Consider the following 13,927-nt stretch of genomic DNA (forward strand, 5'->3'; position numbering starts at 1 on the left):
CCATTCTCCCTGATCATCCAGATGGTCATTGGCAAACGTCAGACGGGCCTGGACATGCGCTAGCTTGAGCAGGGGACCTTGCGTGCCGCTGCAGGATTTTAACTCCATGACGGCGTAGTGTTACAAATGGTTTTCTTTGAACTGTGGTCCCAGCTCTCTTCAGGTCATTGACCAGGTCCTGCCGTGTAGTTCTGGCTGATCCCTCCACCTTCCTCATGATCATTGATGCCCCACAAGGTGAGATCTGCATGGACCCCAGACCGAGATGATTGACCGTCATCTTGAATCTTCCATTTTCTAATAATTGCGCCAACATTGTTGCCTTCTCACCAAGTTGCTTGCCTATTGTCCTGTAGCCCATCCCACCTTGTGCAGGTCTACAATTTTACCCTGATGCCTTACACACTCTCTGGTCTGGCCATTGTGGAGAGGTTGGATCTGTTTGATTGAGTGTGTGGACAGGTGTCTTTTATACAGGTAACGAGTTCAAACAGGTGCAGTTAATACAGGTAATGAGTGGAGAACAGGAGGGCTTCTTAAAGAAAAACTAACAGTCTTGTAGAGCCGGAATTTTACTGGTTGGTAGGTGATCAAATACTATCATGCAATAAAATGCAAATTAATTACTTAAAAATCATACAATGTGATTTTCTGGATTTTTGTTTTAGATTCCGTCTCTCACAGTTGAAGTGTACCTATGAGAAAAATGACAGACCTCTACATGCTTTGTAAGTAGGAAAMMCTGCMRAWTYKGCAGKKTATCAAATACTTGTTCTCCCCACTGTATATCTCCAGTGAGCTTTTCTTGCAATTTATAGTCTGACATTTGARATTTAGATATGATAATTTATCACTACGTAGTGTGGAGGTAGTGAACAATTTTTTTCAAAGGAACTTTAGTTAAGTAAACTACGCTGAACCAAAATATAAAACGCAACATGTAAAGTGTTGTTCCCATGTTTCATGAGCTAAAATAAAAAATCYCAGAAATGTTCCATAAGCTCAAAAAGCTTATTTCTCTCGAATGTTGTGCACAMTTTTGTTTACGTCCCTGTTAGTGAGCATTTCTCCTTTGCCAAGATAATCCATCCACCTGACAGGTGTGGCATATTGTGCTGGGGACAATAAATGGCCACTCTAAAATATGCAGTTTTGTCACACAACACAATGCCACAGATGTCTCAAGTTTTGAGGGAGTGTGCAATTGGCATGCTGATTGCAGGAATGTCTACCAGTTGTAGACAGATAAATTAATGTTAATTTCTCTACCAACATCGTTTTAGAGAATTTGTCAGTACATCCACGCATAACCGTGCCAGCCCAGGACCTCTACATCCGGCTTCCTCATCTGGGGGATCATCTGAGACCAACCACCCGGACAGCTGCTGAAACTTTTTGCACAACCTGTCAGAAATCAGAAACCCGGGGAAGGGAAGCTTATCATCCTCACCAGGGTCTTAACCTGACTGCAGTTCGGCATCGTAACCTGCTTCAGTGGGCAAATGMTCACTTTCGATGGCCACTGGCACTCTGGAGAAGTTTGCTCTTTAAGGATTAATCCCGGTTTCAACTGTACCAGGCAGATGGCAGACAGCATGCATGGCGTCATGTGGGTTGCTGATGTGAACAGTGCCCCATGGTGGTGGGGGGGGGGTTATGGTATGGCCAGGCGTAAGCTATGAACAACAAACATATTTGCATTTTACCATGACGTGATCCTGAGGCCCATTGGCGTGCCATTCATCCGCCGCCATCACCTCATGTTTCAGCATGATAATGCACGGCACCATGTCACAAGGATCTGTACACAATTTCTGGAAGCTAAAAATGTCCCAGTTCTTCCATGGCCTGCACCAGACATGTCACCCATTGAGCATGTTTGGGATGCTCTGGATAGACATGCACAACTCACTTAGATAATACATTTGATGATACAGTGGTAACAATACATGGTTATAACATCTACAGAAAAKACAGAAATGCCAAAGGGGTAGGTGTTTCCATTTTAAATTCAGAACCACATTCCTGTAAAGCTTAGAGAGGATCTTGTGTTGAATACTGTTGAAGTAATATGTCTACAGGTTCATCTGCCTCACCTAAAGCCCATTCTGGTGGGAACCTGCTGTAGACCACCAAGTGCTAACAGTCAGTWTCTGGATAACGTGTGAAATGCTTGATAATGTATGTGATATCAACAGAGGTATATTTTCATGGTGATTTAAATATTGACTGGCTTTCATCAAGCTGCCCACTCAAGAAAAAACTTAACTGTTACCAGTGCCTGCAACCTGGTTCAGGTTATCAGTCAACCTGCCAGGGTAGTTACAAACAGCACAGGAATGAAATCATCAACATGTATTGATCACATCTTTACTAATGCTGCAGAAATTTGCTTTAAAGCAGTATCCAAATCCATCGTATGTAGTGATCACAATATAGTAGCCATATCTAGGAAAACCAAAGTTACAAAGGCTGGGCCTAATATAGTGTATAAGAGTTTTGTAGTGATTCCTATGTTGTTGATGTGTAAATAYAGAAGATTGGCAAGCGTCCTGCAAATTGAGAAATCATGTGACTAAACTGAATAAAAAGAAGAAACTACACTATGAMACAAAGATATATGACAGGGTCTGATAACTTGGATGCACAATTACTGAGGATAATAGTGGACAATATTGCCACTCCTATTTGCCATATCTTCAATCTAAGGCTACTAGAAAATGTGTGCACTCAGGCCTGGAGGGAAGCAAAAGTAATTCTGCTTCACAGGAATAGTAAAGCCCCCGTTATTGGCTCAAATAACCRACCRATCAGCCTGTTACCAACCCTTAGTAAACGTTTAGAATTTTTTTTTGTTGACCAGAGACAATGCTATTTTACTGTCAAAAAATTGACAACAGACTCAGCATGCTTATAGGGAAGGATATTCAACAAGCACGGCACATACATAAATTACTGATGATTGGCTGAGAGAAATTGATGATAAAAAGATTGTCGGTGCTGTTTTGTTAGACTTCCATGCGGCTTTAGACATTATCGATCATAGTCTGCTGATGGAAAAACGTATGTGTTATGGCTTTACACCCCCTGCTCTATTGTGGATAAAGAGTTTTGTCTATCAGAACACAGAGGATGTTCTTTAATGGAAGCCTCCAACATAATCCAGGTAGAATCAGGAATTCCCCAGGGCAGCTGTCTAGGCCCCTTACTTTTTACTAATGACACGCCACTGGCCTTGAGTAAGCCAGTGTGTCTATGTATGCGGATGACTCAACACTATACACGTCAGCTACTGCAGCTAGTGAAATCAGTGCAACACGTAACAAAGAGYTGCAGTTAGTTTCAGAATGGGTGGTAAGGAATAATATTTCAAAAACTAAAAGCATTGTATTTGGGAGAAATCATTCACTAAACCCTAAACCTCAACTAAATCTTGTAATAAATAATGTGGAAATTTAGCAAGTTGAGGTGACTAAACTGTTTGGAGTAACACTGGATTGTAAACTGTCATGGTCAAAACATGTTGATGCAACAGTAGCTAAGATGGGGAGAAGTCTTTTTTTTTTATCAGCTAACTGATACAAGCAGTAKAATCAGATTTTAAAAATGGATGCAAATACACCTTATGGAATAGCGGGGACTGTGAAGACACACACATAGGCACAGACACACATACACATGATAAGACACACACTACACACGTACACATCAGTTGTATTGTAAATATGTGATAGTGGAGTAGTGGCCTGAGGGAACACTACATTTATTGGGTAAAATGTTATGAAATGTAATGTCATGTAATCTTTTAAATTGTATATAACTGCCTTAATGCTGCTGGACCCTAGGAAGAGTAGCTGCTGCCTTGGCAGGRAGTAATGGGGATCCTAATAAATACAAATACAAACAGGACAGTGTATTCCAGTTCMCGACAAAATCCAGCAACTTCGCAAAGCCATTGAAGAGGAGTGGGACAACATTCCACAAGCCACAATCAACAGTCTGATCCACTCTATGCGAAGGAGATGTGTTGCGCTGCATGAGGCAAATGGTGGTCACACCAGATAGTGACTGGTTTTCTGATCCATGCCCCTAACTTTTTTTAAMGGTATCTGTGACCAAGAGCTGCATAKCTGTATTTCCAGTCATGTGAAATCATTAGGGCCTAATGAATTTATTTCAATTGACTGATTTCCTTATATAAACTGTAACTCAGTAAAMATTTGGAAATTGTTGCATGTTGCATTTATATTTTTGTTCAGTGTATATTTGTCTTAGGGTAGCTTTAGTGTAGTTTAACTTCTTCCAGTGTGAAGTAATTGGTTGCTTGATAAACTATATTTTCAGAATTGCTTCCCCAACACTGGTGATTGTTAGTATTTCTTTCCCTGCCTGTGCTCTATACAATCTCACTGGTTCTATATATATAACCTTTTTTGGTCACTTTACCACAGTCACGTTTTACTCTTACCTCTTGACAAGCACCCCCCTGTGGATAGTAGGGGTACCCCCAGGGGTACTAGTACCCCAGGTTGAAAACCACTGCTCTGTATAGACCCTCATACACTTCATAGTAGCTCACAGAAGGAGAACACGCCAAGTCTTTGATAAAAATAAATTTGTGTGATTTTTTGGGGGTGTCTTTTTTTATTGAACATTTCTAGAGTGGTAGTGGTAAAAGTCACAGTCCATGCCAGGGTCGAGGTCTGGGGTAGGATAGGAGAAGAGGTTTAGAAGTAGTTGACCACCCTACGGATGGACTGGATGTTGGGGTTCTGGGCCTGCCACTCGTTGTGACTGCAGTAGTCTCCTCTCTCCACGATGTACATGCGGCCGCGGAAGTTAGGCTCCTCATACATCACCCAGCTACAGAAGGAAACACACACGGGTTAGAAATGGTCACACACCTGCTCACTTCACACACTTAGAGCAGATGGAATAACAGTAATGAGGAAACATCTAACATCAAGTTATAAAATCCAGAACTTCCCCTTTAATATTTAACTCCCTCCTGGAAAACAACTGTTGGGATCACAGGTGTGATTAGTGGTGTTAAAGTTATTTAGAAATTCAGCAGTGTCTATGATTTACCAGCTAGATCATTAGCATCTGTGTTCCAATTATGCGCCAACTTAATTAACACCATAACATATGCTAAAAGGTTGGATGTCTTGGCTCAACAAAAATAGATCCAAAAGTTGAATCACTATGAATTAATCTCTGCGTTTTGCCAATTGCTGTGTGTGTCTGTTTTTGTGCGCCCYTGCATGTGTGTGTTTGTCAGTGCCTGTGTGTTTGTCAGTGCGTGTGTGTGTGATTGCAGTCTAAAACTTAGGCTAGAGGTGTACTACTTACGCTCCGTCTCCATAGACCTTGATGGAGTTAATGCAGTTCTTGCTGAGGCCACGGCTCTGCAGGAAGGGGCAGTCATCACAGATCTCCACACACTGGCCGGAGAAGTTACAGGCCTCGAACAGCTCCATTCTGTAGTGCTCACCGTGCTGCAGGACACAGGAGAGGATTGGAGTTGACACAAGTTTTTCAAGTCAAATATAGGAATACTGTTATAATGAAGAAGATGAGAGACAAGGAGAGAGGAGATTAAATTTGAGGTACGTTTACAAATTGACAACACTACACCCAAACTGTGCTTTGGTCATTCACCCCCCTTATTGATCTAAAGTATCTTTGAGTTAAAGCAGAAAATGTCTCTATAACTTCAACCTCTCCTCGTCCTCACTAGCTATCGTCTTAACCCTTAACCCCTATCCTTTCGATTCTTAACCCTTAGCCCCATCTCTCACCATCTTGATGGGCTTACAGGAGCCCATGTGGTCGTTGTGGCTGTTCCAACGCTGGAACTCTGGGTATTCGCCGTGCTCCAGGATGTACTGCTGTCCCTTGAAGTCGGGGTGGTCGAAGCAGCAGAAGGCGCCGCTCTCCACRCGGATGGAGTTGACGCGGTTCATGAAGCCACGGTCCTGGAAGTTATCGCAGTCTCCCCTGACCTCCAGCTGCCTGCCAGTGAAGCATTTTCCCTCGTAGAAGGTGATCTGTGATGGGTGGGTGGGTGGAGAGGAGGAGGTTAACACCATAGTTCATTAGTTAGGGTGGGGAGTTGGAGGTAGGATAGTGTGGTATCCAACAAACCTGGGTTCAGATACTATAATCATTATAGATTCAGTGGGTTTGATTGAGCTTGCCTGTTGCAATGTAACCAATATAAATGTTGCAAAAGTGCAAACCCCACCCACCTGGCACTCCAGGCAGGTTAAAGCAAATGCTTAAAGTGTTTGAAAGATTTTAAATAATATTTGAACCTAAGTCCTGGTGGGATACAAACTCAATTGCTTAATTTAACTTTATTGCATCCAGTTCATGACTCAAAATGTAGTGAAATGGTCCAGAGCAAAGATTTTTGGATCCCAGGCTAAAGGCTGGACGGACAGGTGGATACTTTGTCACTGGAGTGTAGGTGTGGATTTGTATGTGTTGGCATGGTGTATGTAGTCAGTTCAGTATATAAATACATTTTGTCATGCAGCCTTGTGTCCATAGCACAGGAGTCTGGTGACACCTTAATTGGGGAGGATGGGTTCATGGTAATGACTGCAGCGGAATGGTATCAAATACATCAAACACATGGTTTCCATGTGTTTGATGCCATTTAATTTGCTCCGTTCCAGTCATTATTATGAGCCGTCCTCCCGTTAGCAGCCTCCACTGATCTGTACAGTATTTATGCTGAAGCCAACTATAGATKAATAGAATAGAAGACTAGAGTTGTCTTGCAGTTGGCTAGAAGTATGGATACAAGACTATGTTATGTCTACTCCTATTGGCCAGCCACCAACTAATTATCCCTACCTGCCATTGATAGTTTATTCAAAATAAAATAAATAAATACAATTTTCCTAGACCTTGCTTGCTCTTTTAGATATATCTATAACACAAGATTGACGGTAGAACTAGAAGCAGAATCAGAATGCACTTGATACTTTCTCCAAATATTCACGATACAATATGACATTCATTCGCTTTCAACTCCTGTAACAGATTTAACTGTATTTCTCCCAGCAAGACAAACTGAGTAATTGCTCTGATTAGAATAACCTCTAAATCTAAAAATGTTCACCAGGGATTGCCTCCACATTTTATTGAGTGTTGAATTGAAAAACAAAAAAACACCTATTTGYTGAATACCTAACCTCATGATGGTATGAGAAAAGTACATGTTCCACTTCCAAACAAATGTTATCACACCTGCACTAAATACCTGTAAATGCATACACYCCCAAACCTATGTGTTTATTGACTGGAGTTCTCTCTAACCAGGCAGTCCCATTGAGGTCGGAAGAACTCTTTTCCAAGGGAGCCCTGTTCAGTCAGTTATGTCCCAGTGTTAGCCAACCTGATGCTGTGTGAATGCAGGTTGACCCAGATGCTGCTTACCTTTCCAGAATACTGCGACATTTTCCACTGGATACTGTCCAACCTGGCCCACAAGTAAGAAAGTGTAACAGTAAAAAAGTTGGACACCCCAATATATACGGCGGGGCGCGTGCCCGGCAGTATCGCGAGGCTTGCCGCACAAAGGACACACAATGGGGGATTTAGGGCTTTCGCTGGGTGAGCACTTTCCCCTTCAACTCTTGGCAYTGCTGATTCTGGGCTTTGGCTGCAGCGGGACTGAACAGGAGACAAACAAAGGAATCTGCTTGGCCGGGGCTTTGTGCACGCCGTTTTGCACATGCTATGCTTCTCTTATGCTCAAGTTGAATGGGGCCTGGCATGCCCGCACAGTGAGCGAGACAGAGAGAAATGTGTGTGTGTGTCAGAGTGTGTGTGTGTGTGGTGGGAGCGTGGTTACCATGGCAACCATGTGATGGAGAAGAGCGCGTGCAGAGCTACAACAAAGACTTGGTATTYTCTTTCCCTCTTCACACACTATGACCTGCCATTGTTCATATACACACAGTGTCACAGCCATATTTAGACGACCTCTGACCTCTGAAGTACTAGAACTGGCAGTGTCATTGTATTTGAAGTGTGGGGGACATTTGAATAGATTATCAGGAGATAGAATGCCGTTTCAAATCTTTTATGATTTTTATGGCTGTTATGCCAATAATGTATTGGGCATATAAATATTGTTATCAAAAAGGTGCTAAAACTGTATGTTCGTGTCAAAACTATCTCTGTACATTCAAGTGAGAAATATAGAATTATACTGACTCTTTAATGTCATTAAATAATGCTTTTCACCTTTAAAAACACCCATTGGGATATTGCAATATCCTGAAGAGCTTAAAGCCCTGTAAGATAGCAGAGAGAATGTAAAGAGATCTYCTGACATACAACACACAGTGCATTATGGTATTGGATTACTACCCTTGAATCCTGAGGACTTCTATCGATCGACTACACATCCATTAGAGGATGTTAAGCCCTTTTTAGTCTCTCTCTTTCTCTCTCTCCCTMTCTCTMTCAGCGCCCCATTAATTACATGGGGAATATAATGTCTGGAATGAGCATTATGATGCATTTACATGACACTTCAAAATTAACATTAACATAACATGGGAAGTATTTAAATAATGCTATGTAACTGAATGTCTAAAATTAGAACAAAATTCAAAAGTTTGGCTCAACTTTCTAAATACATGGCTCTACTTTAGACTGTTGACATGTAGCCCAGGGAGAATTGGATAGGTATAACCAATATGGTAGAATCTCCTCCTTGCCCTCTAATAAGCTAGGTTTTAAAAAGGTTGAAAGGWTATGCGTGATGATGTAGTACACATGAAAACAACTTTTGCAGATAAATTCCCATGTACCGAATAAAAAATWGTTAAATGGGTTTCCATCGCATTTTCAACTCTAATGATGGTTTTGTCACAAAAAATGTATAGCATTATATAGTGAATGTGCCCACTTTGGTCTTGGCACGTGCTCTCTAGCCAACAGCTCACAGATACAGTGCGGGTATAGCCTACATGATGAGATCATATTTTTAATTGTCAAACGGCAGCCAAGCATCGATCGTCATGTCACCAGAATACTACTCTTGATATTTATTGGAAAGAAGCATTAAGCTCATCATCGTGTGTCGTGTATTGATGTGACCTACTGATATGACGTCACCACCACCCACTGTCGTGCCATTCATCTGCCTCCATCACCTCATGTTTCAGCATGATAATGCACGATGTTGCAARGATCTGTACACAATTCCTGGAAGCTGAAAATGTCCCAGTTCTCCCATGGCCTGCATACTCACCAGATATGTTACCCATTGAGCATGTTTGGGTTGCTCTGGATCGACATGTACTACAGCGTGTTCCAGTTCCCGCCAATTTCCAGCAACTTCGCAAAGGCATYGAAGAGGAGTCGGACAACATTCCACAGGCCACAATCRACAGCCYGATCAACTCTATACAAAGAAGATGTGTCGCGGTGCACGAGGCAAATGGTGGTCACACCAAATACTGACTGGTTTTCTGATTCATGACCCTACTTTTTTTTAAGGTATCTGTGACCAATCCATAGATTAATTTAATTAATATATTTTAAATGGTTGCATGTTACATTTATATTTTTGTTCAGTGTARATGAGACCACATGGGAAATGCTGAAAGCCAAGAAAATCAGGTGCCGTTCATCACAGACTGATAAAAAGCTATATCTATACTCATCAAGCGAGCCAATACCAGTGAAAAGGGTTTTCACATGCCAAMTAAAGATAGGCAAGCGCAGCACACACACACTGAGTTCACTGTGATACAGTTGAAGTYGGAAGTTTACATACACTTAGGTTGGAGTTATTAAAACTMGTTTTTCAACCACKYCACAAATTTYTTGTTAACAAACTATCATTTTTGCAAGTCGGTTAGGACATTTTCCCCCCAATTTTTCCAACTATTGTTGGACAGACAATTGTACAGACAGATTATTTCACTTATAATTCACTGTATCACAATTCCAGTGGGTCAGAAGTTTACATACACTAAGTTGACTGTGCCTTTAAACAGCGTTGAAAATTCCAGAAAATTATGTAATGGCTTTTGAAGCTTCTGATAGGCTAATTGACATCAGTTGAGTCAATTGGAGGTGTTTACCTGTATGTTATTTCCAAGGCCTACCTTCAACTCAGTGCCTCTTTGCTTGACATCATGGGGAAAATTTTAAAAATCAGCCAAGACCTCAGAAAAACTAATTGTAGACCTTCACAATCTGGTTCATCCTTGGGAGCAATTTCCAAAGCCTGAAGGTACCACGTTCATCTGTACAAACAATAGTACGCAAGTATAAACACCATGGGACCACGCAGCCGTCATACCGCTCAGGAAGGAGACGGGTTCTGTTCCTAGAGATGAACGTAGTTTGGTGCGAAAAGTGCAAATCAATCCCATAAAAACAGAAAAGGACCTTGTGAAGATGCTGTAGAAAACAGGTACAAAAGTATCTATATCCACAGTAAAATGAGTCCTATATCGACATAACCTGAAAGGCCGTTCAGCAAGGAAGAAGGCACTGCTCCAAAACCACCATAAAAAAGCCAGACTACGGTTTGCAACTGCACATGGGGACAAAGATCGTACTTTTTGGAGAAATGTCCTCTGGTCTGATGAAACAAAAATAGAAACTCTTTTGCCATAATGACCATTGTTATGTTTGGAGGAAAAAGGGGGAGGCTTGCAAGCTGAAGAACACCATCCCAACCGTGAAGCACGGGGGTGACAGCATCATGTTGTGGGGTGCTTTGCTGCGGGAGGACTGTGCACTTCACAAAATAGATGGCATCATGAGAAAGGAAATTATGTGGATATATTGAAGCAACATCTCAAGACATCAGTCAGCAAGTTAAAGCTTGGTCGCAAAGTTGGGAAGATGGTATAAGGACAACAAAGTCAAGGTATTGGTGTGGCCATCAGAAAGCCCTGACCTCAATCCTATAGAAAATTTGTGGGCAGAACTTAAAAAGTGTGCGCGAGCAAGGAGGCCTACAACCTGACTCAGTTACACCAGCTCTGTCAGGAGGAATGGGCCAAAATTCACCCAACTTATTGTGGGAAGCTTGTGGAAGGCTACCCAAAACGTTTGACCCACGTTAAACAATTTAAAGGCAATGCTACCAAATACTAATTTAGTGTATGTAAACTTTTTAACCCACTGGAATGTGATGAAAGAAATAAAGCTGAAATCATTATCTCTACTATTATTCTGACATTTCACATCTTTAAATAGAGTGGTGATCCTAACTGACCTAAGACAGGGAATTTTTACTATGATTAAATGTCAGAAATTGTCATGTTTTGTCTTTGATCATGTCTGTCCCTGTGCTTCCCTCTGCTGGTCTTATTAGGTTCTTTCCCTCTTTCTCTCTCTCTCCTCTCTCCTTCCTCTCTCCCTCTCCCGCTCTCTCTCCTATCGTTCCGTTCCTGCCCCAGCTGTTTCTCATTTCCTAACGACCTCATTTACTCTTTCACACCTGTCCCCTATTTTGCCCTTGATTAGAGTCCCTATTTCTCCCTCTGTTTTCCGCTTCTGTCCTTGTCGGATTCTTGTTTGACGTTTGCTGTTCCTGTGTCTTGTTCCGCCCTGTCGTGTTCTTTGCCTTCTTCAGATGCTGCGTGTGAGCAGGTGTCTATGTCAGCTACGGCCAGTGCCTTCCCGAAGCGACCTGCAGTCTGTGGTCGCGTCTCCAGTCGTTCCTCTCTATTGACGAGAGGATTTCAGTTTCCTGTTTTGGATTACCATTGATTATATCCAGGAGAATCATTATTGTTTAATACTGGAATAAAGACTCTGTTACTATTACGTCGCTTTTGGGTCCTCATTCACCAGCATAACAGAAGAATCCGACCAAGATGGACCCAGCGACATGATTCTCTCAACACTGCCGTCGAGTTCCAGGGAGCAATGCTCGGCAGACACGAGCAGGAGTTGTTTTGCTGCTCGTCATGCCGTTGAGACCCTGGCCGCTCAGGTCTCCGATCTCTCTGGACAGTTTCAGAGTCTTCGTCTCGTGCCACCAGCTACTTCCTGGTCTTCGAGTCTCCGGAACCTAGGGTTAATAACCCACCATGTTACTCTGGGCAGCCCACTGAGTGTCGCTCTTTTCTCACCCAGTGTGATATTGTGTTCTCTCTCCAGCCCAACACGTACTCTAGTGAGAGAGCTCGGATCGCTTACGTCATATCACTCCTTACTGGTCGGGCTCGGGAGTGGGGCACAGCTATCTGGGAGGCAAGGGCTGAGTGTTCTAACGATTATCAGAACTTTAAAGAGGAGATGATCCGGGTTTTTGATCGTTCAGTTTTTGGGAAGGAGGCTTCCTGGCCCTGGCTTCCCTATGTCAAGGTGATCGATCCATAACGGATTACTCTATAGAGTTTCGCTCTCTGCTGCATCCAGTGACTGGAACGAGCCGCGGTTGCTCGCTCGTTTCTGGAGGACTCCACGCAGAGGTTAAGGATGAGATTCTCTCCCGGGAGGTTCCTTCCAGCGTGGACTCTTTGATTGCACTCGCCATCCGCATAGAACGACGGGTAGATCTTCGTCACCGAGCTCGTGGAGGAGAGCTCGCTGTAACGGTGTTTCCCCTCTCCGCATCTCAACCATCTCCTCCCACCGGCTCAGAGACTGAGCCCATGCAGCTGGGAGGTATTCGCATCTCGACAAGGAGAGGGAACGGAGAATCACCAACCGCCTTTGCCTCTATTGCGGTTCTGCTGGACATTTTGTCATGTCATGTCCAGTAAAAGCCAGAGCTCATCAGTAAGCGGAGGGCTATGGTGAGCGCTACTACTCAGGTCTCTCCATCAAGATCCTGTACTACCTTGTCGGTCCATCTACGCTGGACCGGTTCGGCTGCTTCCTGCAGTGCCTTGATAGACTCTGGGGCTGAGGGTTGTTTTATGGACGAAGCATGGGCTCGGACATGACATTCCTCTCAGACAGTTAGGGAAGCCCACGCCATGTTCGCCTTAGATGGTAGTCTTCTCCCAGTATCAGATGTGAGACACTACCTTTAACCCTCACAGTATCTGGTAACCACAGTGAGACCATTTCCTTTTTGATTTTTCGTTCACCTTTTACACCTGTTGTTTTGGGTCATCCCTGGCTAGTATGTCATAATCCTTCTATTAATTGGTCTAGTAATTCTATCCTATCTTGGAACGTTTCTTGTCATGTGAGAGTGTTTAATGTCTGCTATCCCTCCTGTGTCTTCTGTCCCCTCTACTCAGAGGAACCTGGTGATTTGACAGGAGTGCCGGAGGAATATCATGATCTGCGCACGGTCTTCAGTCGGTCCAAGAGCCAGCTCCCTTCCTCCTCACCGGTCGTATGATTGTTGTATTGATCTCCTTCCGGGGACCACTCCCCCTCGGGGTAGACTATACTCTCTGTCGGCTCCGAACGTAAGGCTCTCGAGGATTATCTGTCTTCTCTCGACGCCGGTACCGTGGTGCCTTCTTCCTCTCCCGCCGAGCGGGATTTTTCTTTGTTAAGAAGAAGGACGGTACTCTGCGCCCCTGCGTGGATTATCGAGGGCTGAATGACATAACGGTTAAGAATCGTTATCCGCTTCCCTTATGTCGTCAGCCTTCGAGATTTTGCAGGGAGCCAGGTGTTTACTAAGTTGGACCTTCGTAACGCTTACCATCTCGTACGCATCAGAGAGGGGGACGAGTGGAAAACGGCGTTTAACACTCCGTTAGGGCATTTTGAATACCGGGTTCTGCCGTTCGGTCTCGCTAATGCTCCAGCTGTCTTTCAGGCATTAGTTAATGATGTACTGAGAGACATGCTGAACATTTTTGTTTTTGTTACCTTGACGATATCCTGATTTTTTCACCGTCACTCGAGATTCATGTTCAGCACGTTCGACGTGTACTCCAGCGCCTTTTAGAGAATTGTCTCTACG

General features: G+C 43.3%; 1 protein-coding gene across 1 annotated transcript; it reads right to left on the bottom strand.

Annotated features, from left to right (window-relative positions):
• Positions 1-4,600: 4,600 nt before the first annotated feature.
• crygn2 (crystallin, gamma N2) lies at positions 4,601-7,558 on the bottom strand. The gene is made up of 4 exons (XM_023972231.1): positions 7,450-7,558; positions 5,802-6,050; positions 5,353-5,498; positions 4,601-4,863 (listed from the first exon to the last, which is right to left on the bottom strand). Exons 1-4 carry the CDS (start codon positions 7,468-7,470, stop codon positions 4,728-4,730), a joined length of 552 nt encoding a protein of 183 aa, XP_023827999.1. The 5' UTR covers positions 7,471-7,558; the 3' UTR covers positions 4,601-4,727.
• Positions 7,559-13,927: the final 6,369 nt, after the last annotated feature.

Source organism: Salvelinus sp. IW2-2015, linkage group LG27 (assembly GCF_002910315.2).
Source record: "Salvelinus sp. IW2-2015 linkage group LG27, ASM291031v2, whole genome shotgun sequence".
Classification (NCBI taxonomy): domain Eukaryota; kingdom Metazoa; phylum Chordata; class Actinopteri; order Salmoniformes; family Salmonidae; genus Salvelinus; species Salvelinus sp. IW2-2015.